At 41.5% G+C, this 27662-nt stretch overlaps 2 protein-coding genes across 8 annotated transcripts in view; one reads left to right on the forward strand and one right to left on the reverse strand.

The window, feature by feature from the left end:
* On the forward strand, positions 1-27515 carry LOC113035239 (serine/threonine-protein kinase VRK1-like). 7 transcript variants are annotated; one of them, XM_026190656.2, is made up of 16 exons: positions 36-188; positions 558-633; positions 741-881; positions 2367-2422; positions 4278-4347; positions 4923-5010; positions 7797-7905; positions 8101-8193; positions 9816-9948; positions 19890-20010; positions 21025-21083; positions 22442-22614; positions 22806-22859; positions 24232-24375; positions 25646-25804; positions 26016-27515. In XM_026190656.2, the coding sequence occupies exons 3-16, from the start codon at positions 752-754 to the stop codon at positions 26367-26369; spliced, it is 1743 nt and encodes a 580-aa protein (XP_026046441.2). In that variant the 5' UTR covers positions 36-188; positions 558-633; positions 741-751; the 3' UTR covers positions 26370-27515. The 7 variants fall into 7 exon arrangements, with proteins under 7 accessions (XP_026046444.2, XP_026046441.2, XP_026046442.2 ...); XM_080288313.1 differs by having other exon boundaries at positions 60-230; XM_026190659.2 differs by lacking the exon at positions 22806-22859 and having other exon boundaries at positions 1-188.
* fancl (FA complementation group L) overlaps positions 25612-27662 on the reverse strand; it is a 38154-nt gene continuing 36103 nt past the window's right edge. The window contains exons 13-14 of the mRNA XM_026190660.2: positions 26874-26945; positions 25612-26494 (exon numbers count right to left, since the gene is read on the reverse strand). Coding sequence (XP_026046445.1) covers positions 26459-26494; positions 26874-26945 — 108 coding nt within the window. The 3' untranslated portion in view covers positions 25612-26458. The remainder of the gene's footprint in view (positions 26495-26873; positions 26946-27662) is intronic.

A 27662-nucleotide genomic window follows, 5' to 3' on the forward strand; every position in this document is an offset into this window, starting at 1 on the left:
GGGAGGGATAATGTTCAGGAAGTGAAAAGGGGTTTGTTTCTGTTTCCAATTTACAGGGCAGCAGTTTGTGCTGGAACCCAGCGAGGAAAGCGTAGTTCAAATTACTTATCGGTGTGTTCTTAGTTAAGAATCCCAAGGGACGACGTGCGGCTTTTCTTCATCTCGGCGGTTACTGAACATTTCAGCCCGTGAGTCATACTGAAGAACTTCTCATTAGCTGAGTTTAGCAGGTTGCTAATTAAGTTTTCTAACAGTAAATGTCTTTGCAGAGCAGTTCTGCCAGTAACTTTTAGCCAACACTGTAGTGTTTTTATCGGTCTTGCGTTGTGCTGTATTCAGCTGTCATTCCATTTTTTATTAGGGTTCTTGTGTTATTAGCTAACTGTTTCTACTACTGTTAGATAGCCGTTGGTCATAGCAAACATTCAAGCTGACCAAAAACTCCATGTGATAAACACAGTCAGTGAGTCGTTAACGTTTTATGTGTATATTGTGCTAAGTACTTGTGAAATATAGAACTATACTTTAATAATGGTCAGTTACACTCGCTGTTTTAGTTTTGTTTTTCAGTAACTGCTTCAGCCTCGTGTGAGTGCGTCATTAACTCCCTTGGAGGTTTTCCAGAGCTCTTGAGTAAGTCCATAAACAGCCCTGATTCCTTTTCCTCATAGGCATACAGCGTTCTGTGGTTTCAGGGCGTTACATGTTTTCATATATATAATTTTTTTTTTTTTAAACAGTCTCAGTTTTTATGGCACCTCCACGAAAACCGGTGCTACCCAAACCTCTTCCAGGAGGCTTCATACTAATAGACACTGATAAGAAGAAATGGAGGCTGGGGAAAATCATCGGGCAAGGTGGCTTTGGACTGATCTATCTTGGTAAGGAGCAACGTGTCAGATGACAAACCTACACATGCCCACACACGAAAGCTTGTTTTATGCCAGGGGTAGGCAACTCCAGGTAATTTTGCCATTTGAATCAGCTGTGTTGGATCAAGGACACATCTAAAACCTGCAGGACACCGGCACTCGAGGCCTGGAGTTGCCTACCCCTGTTTTATGCTTTATCATTCACTTCATGGGTATTCACCTATGGAGGGGGTTTTCAACCATGGAGGTGCAGTCCCCCAGAAGCCCAGCAACACATAGCTGTGGGTGACATGCTTCTCTCATTCCATTTCTAGAAAAAGCTTGAAAAATCATTAAAGTTTAAACAATACAGTATGAAAGGCACAGAAAGCAAGTTGCTGTAGTGGATCCTTTTTTTCGTTTTTTTTTTTTTAACAATGGTTTCACTTCAAGCCTTTGTATGTTATAACTGCTTTTTTCCACGCAAGAGTTGTCCACAGACCAGCTGTATCACATACTTTGGACACTACCTCAATCTGACAGCAGATGCGCTCTGCAGGTAGATGGCCTGTCCCTTGCTCTCTACAGTCTGCCAGTGTATTGCACTTGAGCCCAAAATGAGTCTTTGAATTTCCGCAAAGACTGACTGAGGACGAACAGATTTGTGATTGTTGTTGATTTTTCACAGCTAATTGCTGTATTGTCACAGACAGATTGCATGTAATTGTCAACTTGACCATATTCAGTAACAAACTTATAACAGGGTGATTCTTATTGCTGTTGTATCTCGGTCTTAAAATGCACCAACAAGATGGCAACTGAATGTGAGTGGTCATAAACCTGGTCGCCATCTTCAAAACAACCTTTTCAAAGGCAACGAGATCACATGCTCATTCCATACAGGCAACCACCATATTCTCTTGCGTGACTGGAGGGTAATATGGTCCTCCCAGTGGCAGTAGACTGTGCTACCTTCAAGGACAGGAAACACAGATTGAGGATGAAGTCATATGCTGACAAACCGCAACATTTATTAATGTTTCAGATTTTTATTGTGTAATTTTCTTTTCTTTATGTTGTATTTCTTGATGAAATTAAAATGTTTTTATTTGTTTTACTTCTGACAGAATGCCTCATTGTAAACCAATATAATTGCTTATCTATGCAAAAATATTAAATAAATAAAATTTTATGCAAAATCTTATTTAAAGTAATATCCTAATATTCCATGAAACTGCCAGGATTGTAAAAAAATTCAGTGGCAAGCTTTTAGGTGCACAGGCACCGCTGGAACATAAATGTTGATGCTTGTTATAAACTGACTTTTCAGTCCCTCTAATATGTATAGATCTTTTTATTTCCAAACAGATAACTGCTTACATGCACAAATCCAGTGATGAAAACACTCGTATACATTTCCTTCTGGCCTTGGATATATTTTTAAGATCCAAGAGGCCTGCTCTCATCCATGAATTATGTTGTCTCGTCTTCATTCTGTCTTCTGTTATGTTTCAGCCTCCAAGGACATTGACAGACCTGTTGGAACAGACACTGACTTTGTCATCAAAGTGGTGAGTACATATGTTGCACGCACAGCTGACCTGTCCACCTTCAGGGACACGTTAATGCTGTGATACTTGAATGTGGCTGCACTATGCTGCTGGCAGTAGAAAGCAGGTGTAACTGTGGTTATTGATATTAAATGACTAGACTGTTATACAGCAAAATGACGTTTCCTCTTTTTTTCATTTTCTATTTCACCAAATATCACCTGACTTTCTCACATGGACCAAAAATAAACATGAGAGCAAAGTGCAACCAAAGTCGGTGTGATGATTCCTCCAACTTTGCACAAGAAGTAATGTTTAGTGTTAACAGAATGGCCTTTGATGGAATCCACATGTTCTTCTTGCTTGGAAGTTGTCACACGTGTGTCTTTTTGTGCCAGTTATTGGACTATAGTGAAGGGAACAAAACTTTGGTGACAGCATCTTTATCTGTTTATCCCTTCAATAAAGATGCTAAAATAATGCACAGGCCATAAGCCACATTCTTTGTTTACTTGCAAGCAGAAATGCTTTGGACTTGAATTAGTGTCTTCAGCCTAAAACACGAGGCTGAAAACAAAAGGCGACAAAGCTTTTGTAACTGTGGCCCCCAGATTGTGGAACTCTCTCCTTTTGAGCCTGAGATCTGTGGACTCCGTGGTCTCGCTTTTTAAAAAAAAAAAAAAAAAAGCAGCTAAAAACTCATCTTTTTAAACTTGCTTTTGGTTGATTTTTATTTTTAGGTTTTAGCTTCTGTGAAGCACTTTGTGATTTTTATCTTGAAAGGTGCTATATAAATAAAATTTTACTTACTTTACTTACTAGTGTCCCCAAGATGCTCTGAAACCTGAAACAGGAATCAGAGATGTCTAATTAATGCCTGTTTGTCTATGTGCCGTACAGAAAAAATGCACAGTAAATTCAATTAAATCCCAACCAAAGTCAGAGCTTAAATATTGACACATTTTGGTTTTAAAAGGGCTTATGTCCTGGACTGTGTCTTGGCTGGGAGCAGTAACTTCCTGAAATCTCTGCTGGTTGCATTGCAAACTCTCAACGACACCAACAGTTTAGGAGGTGTGTGCTTCCAGTTAGGAAACAGTCAATCACAAATACTAGTTTTTACGGTTTCTTTATTTTCATCTCATCCCCTTTCACCTGGATGAGAAGGTTCTGTCCGTACACCTCATGTTACATGGCTCTACTTCTGCCGTTTCGTCAGGGTCTGACTCTGGGTTCTGAACCAGTCCTATACATGCTAAATTTTCTTGCTGCTTCCTGATGTTCCAGTGAAATAAATGGGAAGAAGAAAATATTGTTTGATGTTTTACTGTCAGCTGTTTAATTTGAGATATAACAATAACTAATCCCTCTCTTAAGCAAGCTCAATAAGTCAAGTAATCAATCAGTAGTCAATTAATTATTATGCTGTGATGCTAAATTAAGCTAATGCTATTATTCTAATTCTATTTGTCAGCTAGCAGTGTTATTGTATGTGTAACTGTGTGAAGTAGTTCTAAAAGATCTTCGCAGTGACAATTGCAGTTAACATAAGTTTGGGCATGGACTTGAGCTAAAAAAAAGAAAAAGCATTTAGAGTTGCACGGGGCTGTTCACATGGGTTCACGAGACTAAAGTTAGACAACATTCATGTGTCATCCAGGTATTTTTATGATTTCTCCCGATACATAAGGAATAATAACATAAACAACCAGGAAACAAAGCATTGAAACAGGCATGTAAGTGACATGATGCTCACTGGCCGAGACACAAATTTTTTTCACAATTTTACCTTTTGGAATTAGACACAGACAATTAACTTTTGCATGGTCACTGGTTAAAGCTGCACTGTGCTAATACTGTGTGCTCATACATGCAGGAGTACCAGGAGAATGGCTCCCTGTTCTCGGAGCTCAAGTTCTACCAGAGGGCAGCCAAACCCGAGAGCAGTGAGTAGCACCACCCGTCCAGTGTCCCGGCAGCTTGCTGGAGCACAAGAGCGTTTGACTGATGAAGTGGCTGCAGACTCAGAGGCTTTGCTGAGTGCTGCTCAGTAATTAATAATAAGCCAAAGCAAACATGCACCTCAGTGGCAGTTGGGCCCCACTCTCCGTGCTTGTCTGAGCTCTCCAACGCCTTCGTTTGGAGAGGAAGCTACTCACACGTAATGATGCTCGGGCCTCCACTGAGCCCCTGACCACCTGCCAGCCTGGTTGAGAGCCAGTCAGGCCAGCCGCCATCAAGCCCTGAGCCAGGCCCACTGCTTTGTCTGGGGCCTGTGTGTGTGTGTGTGTGTGTATTTGTAGTCCCAATAAGATTGATATTTGTATGCACACGTTCTTACACTTACAAGGACAAATCTTTTTTTCTTTTTCTTTTTTCTTTTTTGGCAAAACATTTGCCTACTTTTCCTAGAGCTCAGTTTTTGTTTTGTTTTTTTTTTTGTTCAGACACAATAGCTCCATGTTAGCACCTGTGTAGATGTGTAGATGCATACCTGTGATTTTTCCTAAACTTGTTCCAGTGCAAAAATGGAAGAGAAGCAAGAAGCTGGACTTCCTGGGCATCCCGACGTACTGGGGGTCAGGAATTGCAGAGTATAATAACCTCAGGTATTGACACAGTCAACACTAATAGGTTTGATTAACTCATAGGTTGCTATGATTGTTTTGTTTTTTTTGCAGCCACCAAATTTTAAGCAAAGAGAAAATAACTTGAACAATGCTGTGTTTAGATTCATAAATGTAAAAAAAAGCAGGAAGAAAGAGCAGCGTGTTTCTAATGTTATTAAATTTAATAATGCAGCTGTCCTAACTGGAATGAGTGTAGTATTTTGTAGAAATTGACACATTTGGTATTATTTTATGTTTTCCTTAAAAAAAATAAATAAAAGTAAGTGTGTGTGTGTGTGTGTGTGTGTGGGGGGGGGGGGGTCTGGTTTCATAACCGAATGTAACATAACAACTGTAAATATGATATTTTACATTCAGTTATGAAAACCAGATCAGGTCTTCGTGTCAGTTTTGAAGCTATTTTTTTCTCTCTGCCTTTCCATGCATCTATTCATGATGTGTGCACTGTCTACATGAAGCTAATTAGAGACGTATATTGACATTGATATAGATTATTAACACATATTAATAACTTATAAAAAAGATTAATTGCCTCTTGACTTAATGCTTATTACAAGAACCTTAATATAAAGCATAACTGAAAAAAATTTATTTTCACTGCATATGGCTGCATTATAGCCTTAATCTAACCAGAAGATGCATCAAAACACAAACGGAGCATGTTTGTGTTCTGTCATTTTTTTTCATCATTTAGCTCCATGAAGTTTGCTCTAAAGTAGACTCTTTGGGCAGAACTTAAAAATGGTAAAATATTTGGAACGTAAAGGAAAAGGAGCTCTGGGGTTTTTGAAACCAGGCCAAGCTGGCTTTTGTTCGTGTTCTGTACATGAGTAAAGTGGACATCAGTATTTATTTGTGCTGTCATATATCAAGTAAATTGTATGCACCAGGGGTGGTGGTCCCCATCTTTAAGAAAGGGGACCGGAGGGTGTGTTCCAACTACAGGGGGATCACACTCCTCAGCCTCCCTGGGAAAGTCTATGCCAGGGTGCTGGAAAGGAGAGTTCGTCCGTTAGTTGAACCTCTGATACAGGAGGAACAATGCGGTTTTCGTCCTGGTCGCGGAACACTGGACCAGCTCTTTATCCTCTCCAGGATACTTGAGGGGGTGCATGGGAGTTTGCCCAACCAGTCTACATGTGTTTTGTGGACTTGGAGAAGGCATTCGACCGTGTCCCTCGGGGTGTCCTGTGGGAGGTGTTGCGGGAATATGGGGTGTCTGGCCCATTGCTACGGGCCATTCGATCCCTATACAACCGTTGCAAGAGCTTGGTTCGCATTGCCGGCAATAAGTCGGACTCGTTCCTGGTGGGTGATGGGCTCCGCCAGGGCTGCCCTTTGTCTCCGGTTCTGTTCATAATTTTTATGGACAGGATTTCTAGGCGCAGCCAAGTGGCGGAGGGCTTTCACTTTGGTGGCCTCAGAATCTCATCTCTGATTTTTGCAGATGATGTGGTTCTGTTGGCTTCATCGGGTGAGGGCCTCCAGCTCGCACTGGAACGGTTCGCAGCTGAGTGTGAAGCAGCGGGAATGAGGATCAGCACCTCCAAATCTGAGGCCATGGTTCTCAGCCGGAAAAGGGTGGAGTGCCCACTCCGGGTCGGGGATGAGTTCCTGCCCCAAGTGGAGGAGTTCAAGTATCTCGGGGTCTTGTTCGCGAGTGATGGGAGAAGGGAGCCGGAGATCGACAGACGGATTGGGGCTGCAGCTGCAGTAATGCGGACGCTGCACCGGTCCGTCGTGGTGAAGAGGGAGCTGAGTGTAAAAGCGAAGCTCTCAATTTACCGGTCGATCTACATCCCTACCCTCACCTATGGCCACGAGCTGTGGGTAGTGACCGAAAGAACGAGATCGCGGATACAAGCGGCAGAAATGAGCTTCCTCCGAAGGGTGGCTGGCCTCTCCCTTAGAGATAGGGTGAGAAGTTCGGCCATCCGGGAGGGGCTCAGAGTAGAGCAGCTGCTGCTCCACATCGAAAGGAGCCAGCTGAGGTGGTTCGGGCATCTGACAAGGATGGCCCCTGGGCGCCTCCTGGGTGAGGTGTTCCAGGCATGTCCCACCGGGAGGAGGCCCCGGGGAAGACCCAGGACACGCTGGAGAGATTATATCTCTCGGCTGGCCTGGGAACGCCTTGGTATTCCCCCGGATAAGCTGGAGGAGGTGGCTGGGGAGAGGGAGGTCTGGGCCTCTTTGCTTAGGCTGCTGCCCCCGCGACCCGGCCCCGGACAAAGCGGATGAAGATGGATGGATGGATGGATGGATGTATGCACCAGTGTGAAATCCACATGTATAACAACCAAAGTTTAAAAAAAACAAACAAAATCAATCAGATAAACTGATTTTAAGAAGGGGAGGTTGCGTGTGCTTTCTTAAAAGCTCTGTCATCTGCTTTAATATCAGATTTCAACCATCTAGCCTTAGAATTAAGGCAACTGTAGTAATTATTTCCAATAGAATATCTGCTTTTAGTCAAAACGTGTTGGGGTGTTTTTCACATCACTGTCAGTATTAGATTTTTTCTGTGGTTTTCTCTGATTTTTTTTATTTTTATTTGATTTTTCATCTTTGTTTGCTATATTATGACTCTTGTTTGTGAATCTTATGAAAAGCGTCAGTTATTTGGCATTTTGTTCCACTGTTTTAAATAAAACATCCTGTCATAGTCTTTTATACAAAGTACAGTTTCGGTGTGGGTCGTTAGTAAATCTGGTGTTGTGTTATGTCAGAATTAGGACAAGAGTTTGAGCTTTTCTTCTCTCACTCAGGTATCGTTTCATGGTCATGGATCGACTGGGAAGTGACCTTCAGAAAGCTTGTGAGTCCAGTGGAGGCCAACTGAAGAAGACCACTGTTCTCCAGCTTGGACAGAGACTGGTGAGATAATTATCATATTTTGACCTGTTCAATAATACCAGTATAAATAAGCTGAGGCAGCCTGATCGCCTATCAATGACACAGTTAAAGGCCAGTTTGTCAAATTATGACCCCGTTTTACCAAAACGTTCGTTTTACTGCATTACTGTCTGCCTATAAAATTCTTGTTTTGTATGCTTTTGATTCTTGTGCCAGGTGGATATACTGGAGTACATACATGAGAATGAGTACGTCCATGCTGACATTAAAGCTGCCAACCTCATGCTGGGTTACAGGGACCCTGAACAGGTCAGTCCACTGCAGATCCCTGGTACAGTTACAGGAGAGAATAAAACCCGCTGATTTTCTTTAAACTGCATTGATCTTAAATATAACCCAAAACAACATCTGTTTCATTAAAGTTATAAAAAAGATGCAGAGGATTCAGTTAAACAATTTCATCTAGCAGAAGGCAACATTGCAGACATTGACGACAGATACAAGTACCTGGGAATCCCACAGGCAAATGGGAACCACGAAGAGGCCGCTAGGAAAGCGGGAGGAAGGAGGCCAAGGGCTAGTGTGTGTCAGTACCACAGTGAGACAACGAACATCCACGAGAACATAAGGAAGATGGCCACAACTGGCTGCATGCTCAGTGAATACCTCAGGTAGCAGAACCTCAAGAAAGAGGAGCAGAAGAGGAACAATCATGGAAGGACAGGGCGCTATACGGTATGTACCACCGGCAGATAGAGGAGGTGGCTGATATCCAGAAATCCACCAGTGGCTGGACAAAGCTGAACTGAAAGACGGCACAGAGGCACTAATCATGGCAGCACAGGAAGAAGGTCTGAGCGCAAGATCCATAGAGGCTGGGGTCACACCAGGCAAGAAGCCGGATGCAGGCTGTGTAAAGATGCCCCTGAGACAATCCAGCACATAACAGCAGGGGGCAAGATGCTAACAAACGGGGAACACCATAACCAAGTGGCCGGCATAGTATACAGAAACATCTGTGCCAAGTATGGCCTGGAAGTCCCAAGGTCAAAATGGGAGACACCCCCAAGGGTGGTCAAGAAGATCACCCAAGCTAAGATCCTGTGGGACTTCCAGATACAGACAGACAAAATGGTGATGGCTAACCAACCGGATATAGTGGTGGTAGACAAGCGGAGGTTGACGGCCATAACAATAGACGTAGCGATACAGAATGACAGCAACATCAGGAAGAAGGAACTCGAGAAACTGGAGAAGTACCAAGGGCTCAGAGAAGAGCTCGAGAAGATGTGGAGGGTGAAAGCAACAGTGGTGACAATGGTAATCGGAGTGTTCAGTGTGGTGACCCCCAAGCTAGACGACTGGCTCCAGCAGATCCGAACATAGCACAATGACCCAATATTAAATATCTGTGAGAAGGGAAAAGTCTGTTTTTAGTGAATGTCTGACAGTTTTCAGGAGGTGCCCTTTCTTTTTCTTTTTTTTAAAGAAGAGGGATCTATAGGATACCCAAGTCTATCATTGGGAGAATATAAAATAATCCATGTCATGACTGGAAGGTGAAAGTACTGTTCTCAAGTCACTGCTGCTGTCTGCAATTTGCTAAAGATATTGATGAAAAGCCAGAAAGCTGTTTGAAAGAGAGTGTCATGTTTGGAGAATGGAAAAACTGTACCTTATCTGTTGAAAGCAGATATATGGTAATGGATGTTTTCCCCCTGTATATCAACTCCACTATTTTCACTTAGTTTAATCAGCTTTTCTTTTCCTGCTTTGCTTAATTTTGAGACAATTGCAATGCTTATGCAGAAATGAAAAACATTTCAAAGGTTTCACAATTTTTTCCTGCAACTGTTGACGTCGCACAAACTCACATGTATCTTTAAGATGGGAAGACTATTTTTTTTTTTCTGTCCTGTTGGGAACTATAGGTCTACCTTGCAGACTATGGGCTGTCCTACAGATACTGCCCTGATGGAGTCCACAAAGAATACAAGGAAAACCCCAAGAAGGGCCATAATGGAACCATCGAATACACCAGCATCGATGCCCACAAAGGACTCTGTAAGCACTTGACTTTTTAAATAGTTAAACATAACAGAAAATAAAAACCTGTCTAAATGTTCAAATTTTATGTCAGGATATTAATGGTTGGTTTACGTGCTTGGTAAATTACACACAATGGAATATATGACCCACACAACTTGTTTGTAGGTAAGCTAAATAAAGCTTCACCATACATTTGCACAGTCCATTTGCCTCCATACATCTTTGTTTTGGTCAGTAACTTTTATGGAGTACAACATTCAAAGGGGCTCATTCTGTCTCGTTAAGTGTTCAGTTCACTTAACAGTCAGCAGTCCTGTACAAATTTAATTCTCAACCATTTTCCACACATCTTTGCTTGATGATCTTCAACTTAAGTCCAGATTATAATTATTACTGGCCTACTTAAATGGAAATTGGATAAATAAGATACCACCAGGTACTTAAATTGCTATAAGAAGACACCCCTGCTTATTACAGGGGCAATTGTGTCAGTATTAATTAAAGTGGTCCGCACTTGCACACCTACAGCAAAGTTTCTGAAGCTTATGATGATTCGAAACAATCTTCCTCACTTTGCCAATTGCCGTGTAATGTCCTGTGAATTGTTTCCACAGCAGGGCCAAAGCCCTGAGAAGATTAAGCAAATTAGTCCACTGATGCATCAAAAGTCTGATGCTCCAAATTCCTATTGTATCTGATTCTCTGCAAACATGGGCTTAAAACGCATTGCTTGCTTGACCAACGAACAACATTCTGATCAGGGACTTCTTATAGAGGCTAAAACGATCATACCTGAATCATACCACCCTCATTTCTGTGATGGAAACACAGTTAAACATGAACAAAGTTGCATTATTGAAAATTAGATTGAGCTACTTAATGTGTTAGTAAAAAATACTCTTAGTTAGTTAAAAATAGTTCTGACATATTAGCAGATGTAGCGTTCGTCTGCTAATATGTAGGTGAATGCTACATATCAGCGTTTCTCTAGATTACATCATTGATATCATATTTTAGTGCTCCTGAAACTGATCAAAAAAACTGATTACAAATGTATTTTGTTTTTACTGGCCACAGTGTATTATTATTATTAGTAGTAGTAGTCGCATTATTTGTGTTGTTGTTGTTGTTGTTGTTATTAGATGTATTTTTCATTAAAATAATGAGGAAAGTTTCCATGATACTGACAGTAAAATGAACAGAGACTGAAAAATGCCCCCTACCTCATTTTAACTTTCAGATATGGTCTTCTAATGCAAACTACCAGAACAGAGACATTAACTTGATTAAGTATGTCAGATTTTACAACTTAGAATGAAAGGTGTTCAAAATTCACAAAGTGCTTTACGTTATCTTTACTAAGGCTACTATAATGTCTATTCTTTCCGTCTTTATCAATAGATGTAAAGTAGTGTCCACTTGAGCACTGTCTGGCTTCCTTGCTGGTATTGGGAACACATTAACTGGCAAATTGCCTACCTGCTCCCTTTCCTCATTGACCATCGATTCTCCATCCGCGGCCCCTGCTGAATTCCCCAGCACCATCTCTGTTTAACAATTCCCTAATTAGCTAAAGTCATAACCTGCATCGTGTTTTCATCCCCCCATTAATTAAGGGCTTTGATGTTTGGTTAGAGCAAGTCACAGATAACCCCTGTGAGCTCCACACCGACCAACTCCACTACCCACCGGTTCAATATTGTGAGTTAGCATGGCTCAGACTGCCTAATCTCCATGGGAGAGTTTCTATCAGCATAATCGATAATTGAAAGAGGTTCAGATTGTGTCCTGTCAGCAAAACCTATCACATGAAAAGCATGTCAACTGTAAAATGTTTAGAAGAGGGAAAAGAAGGCGCAGAAGAAAGAAAGATACTGTTTTTTTCCCACATTTTTCTTTTCTTTTAGTTGGTATCTGGCAAGCAAATTACTTATTAACTTTCTTGATAATATTTTGTCTTTAAGCTTTTTTTTTTTTTTTTTTTTTTTTTTTTTGCTTTTTTTTAAAATCAAGACACAGTTTAACACACATTCTAGTTTGGTACTTACAAACTTTTCAGGTACTTAATTGTTAGAAAAGAAATCCAAAGAATAATTAACTGGTCACATATCAGGACCAGAGACTGTAAAGAAAAGCTAGATATAGAGACGGTTAATTCTCTCATTGATTTCTCGACTCGTGCATCTCACCTGTTAATCTAAATAAGATGTCTTGAGTTTTCAGCAAGTGCTAGCAAGCTTGGTTACTAAGCTGCGTTAATGGCTGGCCTCTCCCTTAGAGATAGGGTGAGAAATTCGGCCATTCGGGAGGGGCTCAGAGTAGAGCCGCTGCTCCTCCACATCGAAAGGAGCCAGTTGAGGTGGTTCGGGCATCTGACAAGGATGCCTCCTGGGCGCCTTCTGGGCGAGGTTTTCCGGGCATGTCCCACCAGGAGGAAGCCCCAGCCGTGCTCTCCTGTACAGTACAGAATCGCTACATCGATCACTAGCAATGTGACTCTGAAGTGCTGTACTGTATGTTTGTAAGTTTTCTCCCCAACAAACACAAAAATGTCGATGAAATGTTTTGCACCATCAAAGGCACCTGCGGTAGCACCCAAAAGGCAGAGGAAGATGCTAACCGTCGCACAAAAAGTTGGACTTCTGGACATGCTAAAGGAAGGTAGCAGTTACCGTATTTTTTATTTATTTATTTTTTTTAACCATACCGCGCACCGGATTATAAGGTGCATTAAGCTTAATTTAAGCAATTAAGCTTAAAGTTAAATTCATTAGTTCTAAAATCTGTCATTATTATTTATAGGAAAACAAATATACTGTAGGTTTATTTCTCAAATAAATGTTTGGGACTGAAAACAGGTTTTGATCTTTGGTTTCATTCTATAATGGCCTTTGTTTTTTTTGTTTTTTTTGTTGTTTTTTTTTACAAAGCTTTGAACTTTGAGAGTGTTTAAACACCTATCCCTGGTTATTTTTAGAACATAACATCCGCGATAAATGAGGGAACTCTATATACAAATACTGAGAAATTTCAATCCTTTCTCTCTTTTGCTCTGAGGCACGAGGGAAAAATATCGACAAGTCGACGAACATCATCTACAGATATATTCGGTAAATGCCCAAGACAACTTGAGAAATGTAAATCGCTGCTTGATTCGTCCATTTGGTTGACTTTTTTTGGAAAACCCGACCGTAAACAAGACACGAATATCACACTGGAAACAAAGCGCCCTACAGGAGTTTCCCCACCGGAAGTAGCATATGCTAAGTTGCACATAGTCTATAGCTGTTTATTGAAGGAAGAAACTATCCATAGAAGCCAAAGCCACTTCTTGTACCAGGCTGTAAACATGCTTTTTAATGGTGTGTGGTTTGACATTTTACACTGGACTCGATTTTTGTCGCCAGTCTCAAACAACCTCTCCAAGAACTGCATTTTTGGGCACTTCCAAGTTGGACTAATTTTTTGGTGTTTCCGCTTCGTTAAACTTGATTTCTCCGAAAAAACGTAAAGTGACAACATCAAGCGACTCTTAGAGCCAACAGCAATAAAAAAGTTTTGTTTTTTTGTTTTTTGTTTTTTGTTTTTTTTTTGACTGGTGCCTGAGCTACACAAAAATTCGACATGCTTAACATTCTAGATATTGTTATATTTAATACCTGCTTAGCTGGACCGGTAAGTGTTAGAGTACATGTGACTGCTCTTGGAGATATAGTTTAAGAGCTTGACCCTTCTATGCCCTGATGGCAACAATCCCCACAAAGATGTTGACAGGTTACCATGGTGAGCTTTGGTGAACTCGCAACGCGAGTGCCGGCCTATGAACTTGGAGTTAAAAAGTGTAATTACCGCCATTCGGTGGGCGGTCGGCAGACAGAAGACCGTCTCTGAAAGACAAGACTGTGAAGCAGAAGGGTTAAGAGTGTGACACCGCAGCGTGCTTTAGAGAATCTGAATAACAATAGGAGATAATTGACAACAACAGCATCACTTCCTCACCTCCCTGTCTAAAGCATGTAGAGAATGCATGTGTATGCCAAGAATGCTACGTATGCACGATACTTGCGTATTTATGTTGTGTCCAATCTTCCGTTGAGTAAGTGTTTATATGTGATGGTATGTACTCAGATGCAGCTGTCTCTGTTCTGTCTTGTGCTGTTGAGGACAGTATGAGGGGAAATGCTTACATGAATACAGAGGAGCAGACACACAAAATGCTATTTTGAACTGCGATAACAGAATACACAAAGGTCTGCAGCACTTACTGTAGCTGTTGTCTTTTTAATTGTTAATCTATTATAGCACTCTGGAAGTTGCAACACTTATTTCTAGTGTCAGTATCACATGTATTTTTCATCTTTATTCCCTTTCAGCTGGCTCCTGGTATCTATGGAGGGCTGTGTAATTATTTACAACAATAGGCAGCCTCAGTGTAACACTGACTTAATGCACACTTTACACCCACAAGGGCAAACGCATCTAACTCTTGTTATCAGAGTTGTTGAGATGAAGCGTGGCACATGACGACAGTTTCTTAAATGTTGGATTGCTCTTTCTTCTGTTTTCTCTGTGGCTTTGTGCATATCTGTTTTGTTTAAAAAGTAGCCATTAAAGATGTTATTCAGGACTGGTTCTACCATTTTAAGTCATTGAAGTCATCTTTATTTAGGACTTTATAATATATCCCGTCTTTCCCAGGTTTGCTTATTTTAACAAAGACTAAATTAAAAATGAAATCATGTGTGAAAAAATATTTTAAATTCTGAACTCTTTAACCCTTTCCCCCATGAAGATGAAATTTGTTAACTTTCCCTTTACCCTTAATGACAAGTTTTGACACCTTAGTATACATCAATAAAGACAGTTGGGTAGCTATCAGAGTAGTTCCCGGGGTTTTCAAAAGGTATTATACAGCCTATAGACTGAGACTACCCGTACACAGGGTGTGTATCTCAATAAATCTCAAATTTATTGAGACTGGAACATTTGTGTAAACCAGAGTCAGCTGCTGCTAGATTAGGCTGTCAGAGTGCACTTTCTTTGAACCTGTTCTCAAGCACTCAAACATTAAGGTTTGAAAAATATCAAAACAGGTGGAAAAGACGGTATCTGCCTCCTATATATATATAATATTATTATAATTTTTTTTTTTTTATTAGGGGTCCAACGATACACAAAATTCACGGTTCGGTTCGATACTTTGGTGTCACGGTTCGATATTTTTTCGCTACAAAAAAAATGTTCATGCCTTTTCAATTTGTCATTTATTAAAATTATAAATATATATTTTAACTCAAAAGTACAGTTTTTAAATGTAATGTTGCTGAAACAACAAAATAAAAAAATAAATCTATCTGATTGAGAAATCACTCATCTTTGGAAAAGAGAGTTTATTACAGAGAAATGGCTCTTTCCAAAATAAAAGCTATACTATACGCTTCTTCTGGGCTATATTCAACAACATATTAAACAGATCGGGTCCCCATAAGGAGACTCGTGTGCTAACGCGGCCAAACGGCTGTCTAAATGACTCGGGTAAAGTTTGTAGCATGCGTGCTTGTTGTTTTTGTCTGCTTCCACTTGTCTTTGCACTAGGATGATGTCGGTGTAAATGTGCAGTGATACTCGTTGTGTTCCCAGTAGTGCTGTCAGCGCTAATCTCGTTAAAATGACATTAATGCCATAACACGGCAAATCTCCGTTAACAAGTTACCGCGGATCGCCCCGTGCTTGGGGCTGGACGGCGTCAACACGTTAACAAGCTAACTGCGCTAACGCACTAGTTCCCACAAATTGAGCATTGCGTGACACATCCGACATACTGTTTTACTTTTGTCCATCAGGGTCATACTTCACATGAAAACCAAGATAGTTCCAAACGCCAGATCTGAATGAGAGTGGGGGAGGTTCAATTTCGGGTAGCATTGAGGCAGTTGCCATGTTGCAACAAGCTTAGCTTCTGTCTTGCTAGCTTGCGCTGCGCTCAGTGGATCTGCACTCGATAGTGCAGCCTAGGCAGAGTAGTTGAACGCAGATCCACTGAGCGCTCAACAAAGACTGCATCGTCAGAAGAAAAGTTGATAAAATAAATAAAAAATGTTGTATTGTTCGATACATATGCGTACCGAACCGAAAGCACTGTATCGAACGGTTCAATATCGATACGAGTATCGTTGTACTCCTAATATGTGTGTGTGTGTGTGTGTGTGTGTGTGTGTGTGTGTGTGTGTGTGTGTGTGTGTGTGTGTGTGTGTGTGTGTGTGTGTGGTATATCCATATAATCTTTTCTTAAATACTCCATAGAAACGGCACATGCTGTTGGGTGGGAGGCATTATCTAACACCTCTTTTCTCAACCCCCTTTCTATACATCCAGTCTTTCACCACTACTCCTGTTCTGACCAGCCTCACTGATTATTTAGACTTCCTGCTGGGTCCACTTTAGTATTCTATGTTAGCCTTGCAGTTTCTGACTCAGACACAACAATGTTTCCTTGAAATGTTTAGTACTTATAGGTGATCTGTGCCCATCTTCATCTTGAAGATGTAACCTTGCATTCGTACATTTGAATACTTACATTTCAAGAATTTGCATGTTGTCAGATTACTGCCCTCCCATCCCACATAATGTGGTCTTCTGTGCCAGTGACCACGCTTTCTTCCTTAGACCAGACTATTGGCTGGAGAGGATCAATGCTGGCTGCGACTCAGGGAGGAGATTTCTCCCCTCTGATGGAGTCAGTCGATAGGTAATTTCTCCCGAGACGTGTGGCGGCTGTTACAGTATTGAGCTGCTAAAACCCTTGGGCTCGACCCCTCTGGATGGACTTGGTCGCTAAATATTGATAGACCTCACACATTAATGTAGACTCATGCAGTCACACACACAACCACAATAAGACACAAACACAGTCTGGACTTGTTCTTAAAGAAGCTTTAGTACATAGGTGTCAAACTCTGGCCCGCGGGCCAAATTTGGCCCGCAGCCTAATTACATTTGGCCCGCGAAGCCATACCAAATTACTATTAGAGCTGGCCTACTGGTATTATACAGCTAATATATATATCGTTTAGTATTAAGCTTTGCTTGTTCAATATTAAGTTTTTTAGCAACACTTGTTTGAGTCCATAAGAAAAGATTCATTCTTATATCTGGAGGAAGATTTTGTTTTTCAATAAATATTAGTGTTAGCCCGCGACTTTGTTCCAGTTTTGAATTTTGGCCCACTGTGTATTTGAGTTTGACACCACTGCTTTAGTACATGGGAAGCCACACTTGTAAAATCTATTTAGTTCCCTAACATCAACTTGTGCCGTTCAGATCCCTGGTTATGGTTTGTGGAAACTTTTTTTGTGTTGGGATATTTACAGTGCTGAGATGGCTGATTACAGGACTCTTAGGTCTAAGGCACATATTGAGAACAATAGTTCTTTAAAGTCAGCAACTGATCCACTCTAATTGTACTCTATAGTAGAGATGGACTGATCCGATATTACGTATCAGTCCGATACTGACGTAAATTACTGGATCGGATATCGGAGGGAAATAAAAAATGTAATCCGATCCATTAAATATCAAAAAAGCACATCAAAAAACTTGCGACATGGCGTAACTCGGCTCATAACCGTAGCACGTCGGAGCAGTGTGCTCATGTGATAGAGCGGCTGTGTGTATTTGTAGCCTGAAATCTGGCATTTCATCTCCGAGGAAGTTCTCTCAGAGAGAAGTAAAACAAGTGTGTAAGTTCATCTCTGAATGTTTGTAAAGCATTCCTGCATTAAGCTTAACAACAGATATATGGAGCGACTGCCTCGCCCTCTCCTGCTGCTACTTCAATCGTCAAACTGATCAATGATCAGCTGATCGGCTTTTCTGTCGCGAGTCCGTCTCTCTTGTTTGTTTATCGCCCACTTCGCGCCAGAAAGAGGAAACCAGCGGCTGAACAACAGCAGCACGTTTAAGCTTGATAAGCTGTTGTTAGAATTTATTTAATATTACTTTCTACACCAGGATCTTTTTCTACGTAGCTGACGGCTGGTAACCGTGCAGGGGCGGATCTAGCAAAGTTCAGCCAGGGGGGCCGATAGGGCATGAACAGGGAAAAGGGGGCACAGAAACATACTTTTCTTTCTTATTCTCATTTAAAATGTGTTGCTTTTAATAAATAATTATCCGAATCTTACACCCAAAGTTTTAATCTGATGTAAAATGTACAGAAGTCCATTACTGTATATAGTAACTATTAAGTCTAATATACCCCAGTAAGCTACAGTACTTTTTCCTTTGGGAAAATGGTAAATGGCCTGTATTTATATAGCGCTTTAAAGGACCCCAAAGCGCTTTACATATCCAGTCATCCACCCATTCACACACTGGTGATGGCAAGCCACAGCCGCCCTGGGGCGCACTGACAGAGGCGAGGCTGCCGGACACTGGCGCCACCGGGCCCTCTGACCACCACCACCAGTAGGCAACGGGTGAAGTGTCTTGCCCAAGGACACAACGACCGAGACCGTCCGAGCCGGGGCTCGAACCGGCAACCTTCCGATTACAAGGTGAACTCCCAACTCTTGAGCCACGATCGCCCATCTAAAAAATGAAGTGTGGAAGCGCCAGAACTCCAGTTCCTCTGACAGCCATCTGAGGCACGCTTGAACACGGAGTCAGTCCCCACAGACTCCAATGTTTAAATGCCGAGCTTACCAGCAATGTAAAGCATTTTTACAGTCTGGTGTGAGACACATATTTTGTACTCTTTAGATTGGTTCCTCCTTGATAACAACTGTTGAGGGTACGAGCTTTTAAATCGTTTTCATGTCTCACCTTGGAGTTATCAGGTGTGCCGACACAGCCGGCTGTGCCCCCTGCAGGGTTTCAACTCTGCTAATTTAAGTCACTTCACTGGATTGTGCTCTCGTGTCTGTAGTTAAGCAGTCTATCAGACAAACAATATTTCCTGGAAGCTTGTCCTTTAGTTTTGATGAATATATTCTAGTAATCAGTCTGTTATGTCCCACTGATTGACCATGTGTCACTTTTGGCTTCAAAAAACCAACATGTTGCAGTCAAACCACTAGTGTTGGTGCTTAAAGATGTGGAGTCCGAAACCAATTGGGTGATGTCATGGTGGCTGTGTCCATCTTTTAAATACAGACTTTTATATAGAGAGCCTGTGATCTGCCTTTCACTTTCCCACCAGTTTCAGACTAAAGTGAAATCAGTTCCACCATTTAAAAAAAACAAAACAATGTTTCTGTTAGCAGACTGGAAGAGCACAGATGGGGTCAGCAGTACACTACTGTTGACTTCTGTAACATGTGGTAGTGATTTGAACTGAGATGTGTGTTACAACCAGTCATTGAAGTTTTACTTTGAGTGTCTGGATGACGCACAGGTTTTTTTTTTTTTTTCTCATTTAAAGATCCTAAAGAAAAAATGACCAAATAAGTCAGCAGGAATCCTCCAGAAGGGTTTTTTAATCATAGTAAGTGTGGGAAGCTACACAAGTCCATTTGGAAGTAGAAGCTGAACCCACCCACCAAAAAGTCATCATGATGGTATAACACAGTATTCAATCTCACATAGAGACTGTAATTGAAAAGAGGAATCTAGTTGATATACACTTTCTTGTCTTGATAAGTTTCCATCCTGTTTGGCCAAACAAAATAACCCACTGAGAGATGACACAGTGTAAGAATTAGTATCTGTGCTTCAGCCTTTTTGATTGATTTCTACTGTGTTAGCTTTAACCTCAAAATTTAAGAGTACTTGTGTCCAACCTCGGCTATGCTACAGGAAAAAAAACCCCAACTATTTGATTGAACAACAAACAGCAATATTTTCTAACTACGGACTTACGTGCTTCTACTTTTTCATTGTCTTCTTTAAATTGTCTTTATAGAATTATGCTAGCAGTACTGCACCGTCACCATCATCTCATTTTTCTTCCTCTACAGCGGCATCTAGACGTGGTGACCTCCAAATTTTGGGTTTCTGTCTCCTTCACTGGTTATGTGGGTCTCTGCCTTGGGACGACGTCCTCAAAAATCCAACTCAGGTCCAGGAGGCAAAGACCAGGTAGGGAGTAACTGAGACTGACCGTGTATCCGGGTACTCTCTACAGAAGGGTGGAAGATTTTAAACATCTTTTTTTCTGGATTAGTCTCTTTATTGCCATGAAAAGCTGTTGACTGATGTCGCAGATTTCTGTAGTGAAATTAAATTATAATAATTGCATTGCAGCATCTGTTGCTCTAACAGTACAACATATAGTACCACACACACACATTCTGATACTGGAATTTCACTTATTAACATAACTATAAATCGTTACTACCTTTCTTCCTGTTTCTGCCTTAAAGAAGCATGTGCAGCATAGCATAGGTGTAGTCTGTTTTAATGATGTCCACCCAGACATCACCCAGTCCACCTGTCTGGTTTAAGGAGTGGTAAAATTATATCAAAGCTTTGAGTCTGTTTCGCTTACAGGACACTGCTTGAGCGCATTTCATTAAACAGGATAAGTTTTCTTGTCTGTTGTTGAAGTTATACCGGAGGGCAGATTTTACTGTGTGCTTTTAGAGTTATGGAGCTCTCATTCATTTTGATTGGAGCTTGGATTCATGCTAGGGTGGCTGCCAAGTCTCCTCTGCTTCAGTACTGTGCAAAAGTCTTGAGCCACCCAGAATTTCCTTATCTCTGGGTGAGCTTTCTATAAGACAAGACTTTCTTGTAATTTTTAATGAGGTCTTCAGCAATAGTTCTCCAGGTTTTTATGGTCTTTTAAAGTTTCCATTAATTCTTTTTAAATTTAATGAAAAAGAAACAAATACTACAAGTGCAAATAAGAGTGTAATGACTTAACAGCTCTGTCTGATATGAGGCTAGATATATATGGAATGTACTCCACAGCAGTGTTGCATACATAATCTACTCCTAATAATTATGTTGAGTGTGTGTAGTTGATGTCAGAGTGAGAAAAACTAATGTTGTGTGCTTTGGCTTCATTTCAACTCGTTCTTCTGCTCTGCCCGAGTCCATCTCTCAGATCTTTTCTGTTCTCACCTCTTCTGTTTTCACTTCTTCTCTCAGACTGATGGATAATCTGCCACATTCAGTCCAGCAGCTGTCAGTGAGCGGAGCCAGCACAGGTAAGCCAAGGCCAAAGGGCATCTTCAGGTTAGCGAACTTGTTCTCCACTTCTCAGGTTAACGAGAGAATTTGAAAGTAAAACTACAAGCCTTTGGAGGGGAAGAGAAAAATCTTCTTTTGGGCTCTGGGTTTACTGAGAGTCTCTGTTAATAAGAATACAAGATTAGACAGAGCAGCACTTCTTTATTTTTTTAAATCAGTACGTGTTAATGTAGAAACAACATATCTAAGATGACGACTTTTCTAGTCATTAGAATGATGTCATTACTTATATTTTCTCTACAAATGGACTATTTCAAAGATTTTTTTAATTATAGAGATATACTGAAGGCAAGTTCAGGTCTAATGGAATATAGCTACAGCCCAACTCTACAGGTGTTTCTGTATTCTTCCACATGCTGCTTGGAATCTGATCCAAGAACTGAGTCAGCACGGTGTGGGTGACTTTTACGCACTGTGTAGGCAAATTGTGTGGCTAACTGCTTGACTTTATACTCCTGACTTCAAAGATTAAGCGGCATGGCCGAATATTTACAGTTTGGTGTTGTGACCTTAGATTCCCATCGTAAATTAAGATTCCAGTACGTTAATAATGCAAAGAGTGCAAAATCCTTTGCTAGCTGGGTGAAAATGATGACGCGTGACACACAAACTTGGTGTAGCTGTGTGGTTATTTGCTGAGCTCAATGAAGAGGCTAAACTTAGTTTGGCTTAAAAATGCCTGAAGTGAAGACAATCTTTAAACTGGATTATAAGAAGAGACGAGGCTGTGACAGTCCAGGCTACATGAAAATGTCCCACCCAGAATAAAACACTGTCTCCTTTTCTCTCACCTGAAGCTCCAGAATAACTTTGTAGCAATTAAACAGCTGTCCCATTGACATGCCTTTCAAAGTTAGTCGTGTTTTATCTCTCCTCTTTATAAGGAGAGGTCACACCTGTGCTATGGCTCGGTGTGTGATGTATGGTTGGGACTAGATTCTCCTCTGCTGACAAAGCCCGGCTGCCCGCCACAGATAAGAGCTGGGGTATGCATCAACCCTGTGTGTGTGTGTGTCACCGTGCTACTGCAGTATGTGCCAGACATGTCACCTGGCCAGTGTGTGATGCATCAGGACTGACTGAGTATGACACTTCCACACATGCAGGTCCTTAGCCACGTGCTCGCTTGATCTCCTCTGCGGAGAGATACCACCACACACATAGACACACACACTCAAAAATATACAGGGTGCTTCATTTTCTGAAGATGCACACTTTCTGGAATAGTAACTTTGTAAAAATCCAACCAGATTTAATCAAATCAGTATCACTTAACATATCTGATTCTTGATGTCCACTCTGCTCCTGTCTTCAGATGAGGTGGCCAAATTCCTCCTTTATGTGAACAAACTGGGCTACCAAGAGAAGCCCGATTACCAGTATCTTAAAAACCTGTGGGGCAGTGCTGTCAGGGGAGGACTTGATTTGTCCAAGCCACAGGGAGCTGCAGGGGAATCGCCCACCAAAGATCCTCGAGCCAAGGAAAAGGTGAGGACTCAAAACCTGTGAGATGGTGTGGAAAAAATTTGGCACCACTGACATCTTTTCCTTTATGCACTGAAATCCTGTGAACCCACCTTCATCCTCCAGTAGGTATTTGGCTTCTTACTGAAATGTTGGCTCAGTTGGACATCTGTCTATAGCAGCTCACTTTCTCAGCGGGTGTGGTCACTTCACAGGCACAGGCGTATTCCAAGATGACAACGCCAGGATTCGTCAGGCAGATTATGAAAGTATGATTCACCACCACAGACTGCTGGCTTTAACCCCAGTGGGAATCTTTGTGATGTGATGGTCTGATTACTCTCACCATTGACTGGCCCTCCTTAAAATGTTTCTCGTGCATCGGAGAATAACCACTATGACACAGAAGCTGAGAATACACCAAAAAAATTAGATCTAAGACTGGTGATAATTGACAGAATTTTACCATTCAGTCAACATTCAACTACTTAAGTGTTTGGCCACAAAGATCCTCATTTCCCCAGCTCAGTCTCTTAACCCTGAGTGCTAAATTGTGACAGCAGTGAAAGGGAGGGCTAACCTGCCCCAACGAGCATGTGAACTAGAGGTGGTCAGGTCTGAAGCTGGAGGGCTGCGATTCTGCCTCAATTTAACAGAATAACTTCTTGACCCCCCCTACTATCAACGGCCCAATTTGAAGGAGTTGATGACACACACTACAGAGCACAGGGTGTCTCCAATTATGCTCCTGATTTCCTCTCCTCTCCTTGTGTCATTTAATTTCCATGCTAAAGTGCTGGCCAGTTTGATCCCTAGTTAAACAGAAGTGGCCATTTACAGGCGGTTTAGTGAGGAGAGTAAATGTCAGCTGAGATAAAGGCCACTGAATGGGTATGTTCACACAATCATTTGCCACTAGTGTTGGATAAATATGGAATTATTTTATGGAGGATTATAGTTTTGTAGTGAGGCAAAGTTTTATTTAAGGAAGACAGTTCAAAGATGGGCTTATGGGGTAAAGAGATTTCACGTGACATTAAAAGACATAGGAGCAAAGCATGTTCAGAGGAAATGGCCTTTAGACTGAGGCTTCACACAGAATCTGGACTCAGCAGCAACTTTTGTAGTGATAATGTTGGTGCTTGCATCAGGCAGCAAATATTATCAGTTCTGCCTATGTGTAACATGAAAAATGTGACTGTGTATTCTCCTGGATATTGGTATTGAGTTTGAGTATTTATTTTGGACTTGACAACAGTAACAGTCCAGTAAAAGAAACAAACTGAGAGTCAGTAGCTGAGATGAGGAAGTGGACAGTGAAAGCCTTACCTTCATCTGAGACAAACTGCTGATGCTTGTCTAGCGTCAGCTAATGCTATGTTAGCTCTCCTGCTAGCAGGTGACACACGGTGAAGTAAACGCAGAACACTGAACTAAATTGCACTGTATAGCTTCGTACACTGAAGAAGGCAGGATCTCATATCTGACCCAATCTATCCTCCAGCTGCGTTGCATTAAAGGAGGAGAAATAAGCTCGCAGATAATGTTGTGACTGAAATGAGGTCAGTTAGAAAGCAGTCGTGTCGGCCTCACATCAGCCATCACAGAGATAATAAAACTGTTTTTTGTTTCCGTCAGCAGAAAGCAGGAGGAGCGAGCGGAGTCTCTAGAGCCAAAGCTGCACCTCTACAGGACCATGATGAAGTCCATGAAGGCGCAAAGTCCAAAGCAGTGCCAGCTGGCTACATCAGAGGACCACCCATCAATAAACCTCTGTCAGAACAGGTAAGGCCTCAAACACCTTAACTGTCACCCTTTATGCAACAGTATGCTGAGACAACATAACCCGAGTCCCATTTTAACATCTCTTGTAAATACAAAAATAACTTTGAAACTAGATTTGAAATACACTGGAATATTAAATCAGAAGGGTTCAGAAGCTTGTGTAACAGTTTACTGTGTGACATTTCTGCTTCCTGCTAAAGTGTCTAAAAGAAAGATCAGAGCTGAAGCCGGAGTTAACCTAATGATGAGGTCAGCTTTGACTGACCTGATGTTGCACCTCTGTGTGTACAAGATGACATGAACACCACAAGGCATCCAAACTGAGTAAATTACTGTCCAGCATTTTTCAGCCTTTGTGCTACTTTTAAGACCTTTGCACACAAAACACACTGCATTAAAAAGAAATCTGAAAAATGAAGTTACAAACTTCTCATGTAATATATTCAAGGTGAAACACTGGAAGATTTACACAAAATGGATCAAAAATTAGTATTTTTAGACAGAATGACATTCAAATATCTGTCACAGGCACTTTGTTAAAACAGAGTGATCAGCAGGAGACGTACGATGTGTAATATTGCAGGTCATGCATAAAAGCAGTTGGTTTCTCAGTCAGGAGCTGCAGAACTGTGTTGTATATTTCTGTGTTAAAAGTAATACGTGGGTAAACTGTTTTCACTCAGCAGGTTATAATTTGGTTTCTTTGAAGTGATCTCCCACACAGACAAGAGCCTGAATCTAAAACCTCACGCTGCTGTGGACACAGTCATCAGGCACAGATTTTACACACCTCAAAGAACCAATATGGGTTTAAGTAGACGCCAACATTAGAACATTCTTACTGCTTTACCTGCTGTCAGACAAGCCATTACACTCCACCAGCCTCCACTGACAAAAACAGTCATTTTACCTCATAAAACAGGAGCTGTTCACTGCTGCCTCGATTGGTTGGTTAGTGGATTTTGTCCCCTATGGATTCCACTATGAGCACGTTATGAAGATGAAGAATAATTAGGCTAGTGTTTTTGTTTTATTATGAATCTGGACAGGCAGGGGTTACCCACAGCTAAAAATCAGTGGTGGAACAGTGCAGACAACACAGCACCCTGGGTTCTTGTGCGTTTGCCATTAGATGTTGTACTTTGATGTGTTCATCCCTCTACCTGTAATGCACCTGAGAGCTGTGGCTGTTTAAAATACTAAATTTCACTGTCAAATAAATGATCAAGTTCCTGATTGGTCAAACTGCCTTTTATTTGTTTGAATATAGAAGGAAGAAGTTCTCCCTGCTGTCAGAAGGTCCCCGAGGCAAAGGCCTGTGTGCAGTTATGAAGACATTGACAGTGAGGAAGAGGAAGAAAGGCCCAAACCCATTGCTGCACGTGATCTCAGAAGTCCTCCAGTAAAGCCCAGAGCTCAACCCAAACAGGTGTGAGGCCACAGCTTGGGCAGTTTGAACCTGTTTTACACTAAAGGCTACAAAACAACTATTTACACCTGACTAAATCTTTACGATGTGCTGTAGACTCTTCAGTTAGGTTGTTCCTCCAGATTTCTAAAGGTTACAAAGAAAAAGCAGAATTGAAAGTTGACACCTAAATGCTTCAAAGTGCACACACTTGAATTACCTTCTTTAACAGAAACGTAACCCCACAAGGACAAGCAGCAAAACAGATGACGTGCCCCTGATCTCAGCGAGAATGGAGCGCCGAGTCTTCCCACAAAGGAGAAAAGAAGAGCGAGCAAACCGTGACATGGACAGGCAAACACACACACACCAGAGAGCGGTGTACAGCCATCCAAAGTACTGGGATAGCCAGCTCTACTACAGAGATGCTTTGGGTAAATGGGAAGAGTCTGTTCCCAAAAACTCAAGTCCTGAAGCCGGTCCCCAATGGAGTGAATGGCTGACGTCCTGGTTCCTCTTTCTGGGCGCCTTTCTTTTACTGCTTGCTGTTGTCAGAGTTTGCCAAAGTACATTGAAGCCCCTTTGAGGAGCTAATGGATCGACGAGTTTTAACAGCTCCTTTCAAAGCTCCTTCCCAAAGTGGAGATGGAGCAGCCGGGAACACAAAGCCTCTCATCAGGACTTCTGGGCTGCCATTTTCACAGTGATGGGCTGAAATAGAAGGACAAGCCTCAGTTTATTCTGCCTATTAGATGTTCTGTAAAGGTAAACATGCGATGAAAGATTTCTTTATGATAAAAAGATGAAGGGGGCTCTCGTTTCTGACTGCAACTCACACGCTCGAATAAAACCGTCTTTGACTTTGAATCGGTGGCGAGCTGCATTCACAGACACGCAGTATCACACGCTTACTCCTTTATCAGACGAGGAGTAGCTTCAGTCAAAGTGTATGAATGCAGCACATTGTTGAAAGCGCAGTGGCAGAAGAAAAGGCTACAGGATGTATAGAGGCATGCTAATTAATAAGCTGAATGTCTATTGAGGGCTTTCTGAAGGCAGCTGTCAGTCACACTGTGAGGCACACACATACCTTACTGCAGTAAGGACACTCTCCAAAAACAATGTTGAAGCTCTGCCTGCTGGAGTGCAGCGCTCGCAGCCACTGAAGGCAAAAGAGAAAAGATCAAATCAATACCTTGAATCTGATGTGTGGCTCATAACAGCACTTTCAATATACACTCTGTACAGCTATGTTTAAGATTATCCAGCACCCTTGAAGCATTGAAGGGCTCTTTTTTTTAAGTCGATTAGAGTCCTGCGATTTGTTTCTGAGCTTCAACGATATCTGGCCGTGCAGCATGTCACCGAGGACAGAGTCCAAACAGAGTCATCTGTGCTCATTTCCTGTGTGTCGTAAGGCTGCGCTAGTCCAGTTCTACCTTTGATCATATCTGACTGTCACTCACCTTGAGCAGCCCACCTGTTGAAACACTAAAACACTGATGGCTAATGAACACAAATCGTTTGTGCCTGATTAAATTAAATGCTGTTTAGAAACACTGTTTACAATATGTATGTCCTCAAAGGGGAATCTGTATTCATGTGCATGTTTACTGTACCTGCAGCTCACTGAAGGCAACAGGATAAGGCTTTGTATTATGACTGAGTGAAAATGGCAACTGTAATGCGCAAAACTTTGTTCATTTAAGCAAATAAATGAAATAGATGTTTATAACTGTGTCCACTACTCAGGAGGAACCCTTACAGTGTTTGAGGAGGGAGCACTGTAAACTCAAGTCAAAAATGGAGAATTGTGTCCCAGAGGCATGCTGGTGGTCCTGAGGGACTTGAGAAGAAGTGGGATTTTTTTAAATTATTA

This window comes from Astatotilapia calliptera, chromosome 13, assembly GCF_964374335.1.
Source record: "Astatotilapia calliptera chromosome 13, fAstCal68.1, whole genome shotgun sequence".
Taxonomy (NCBI): domain Eukaryota; kingdom Metazoa; phylum Chordata; class Actinopteri; order Cichliformes; family Cichlidae; genus Astatotilapia; species Astatotilapia calliptera.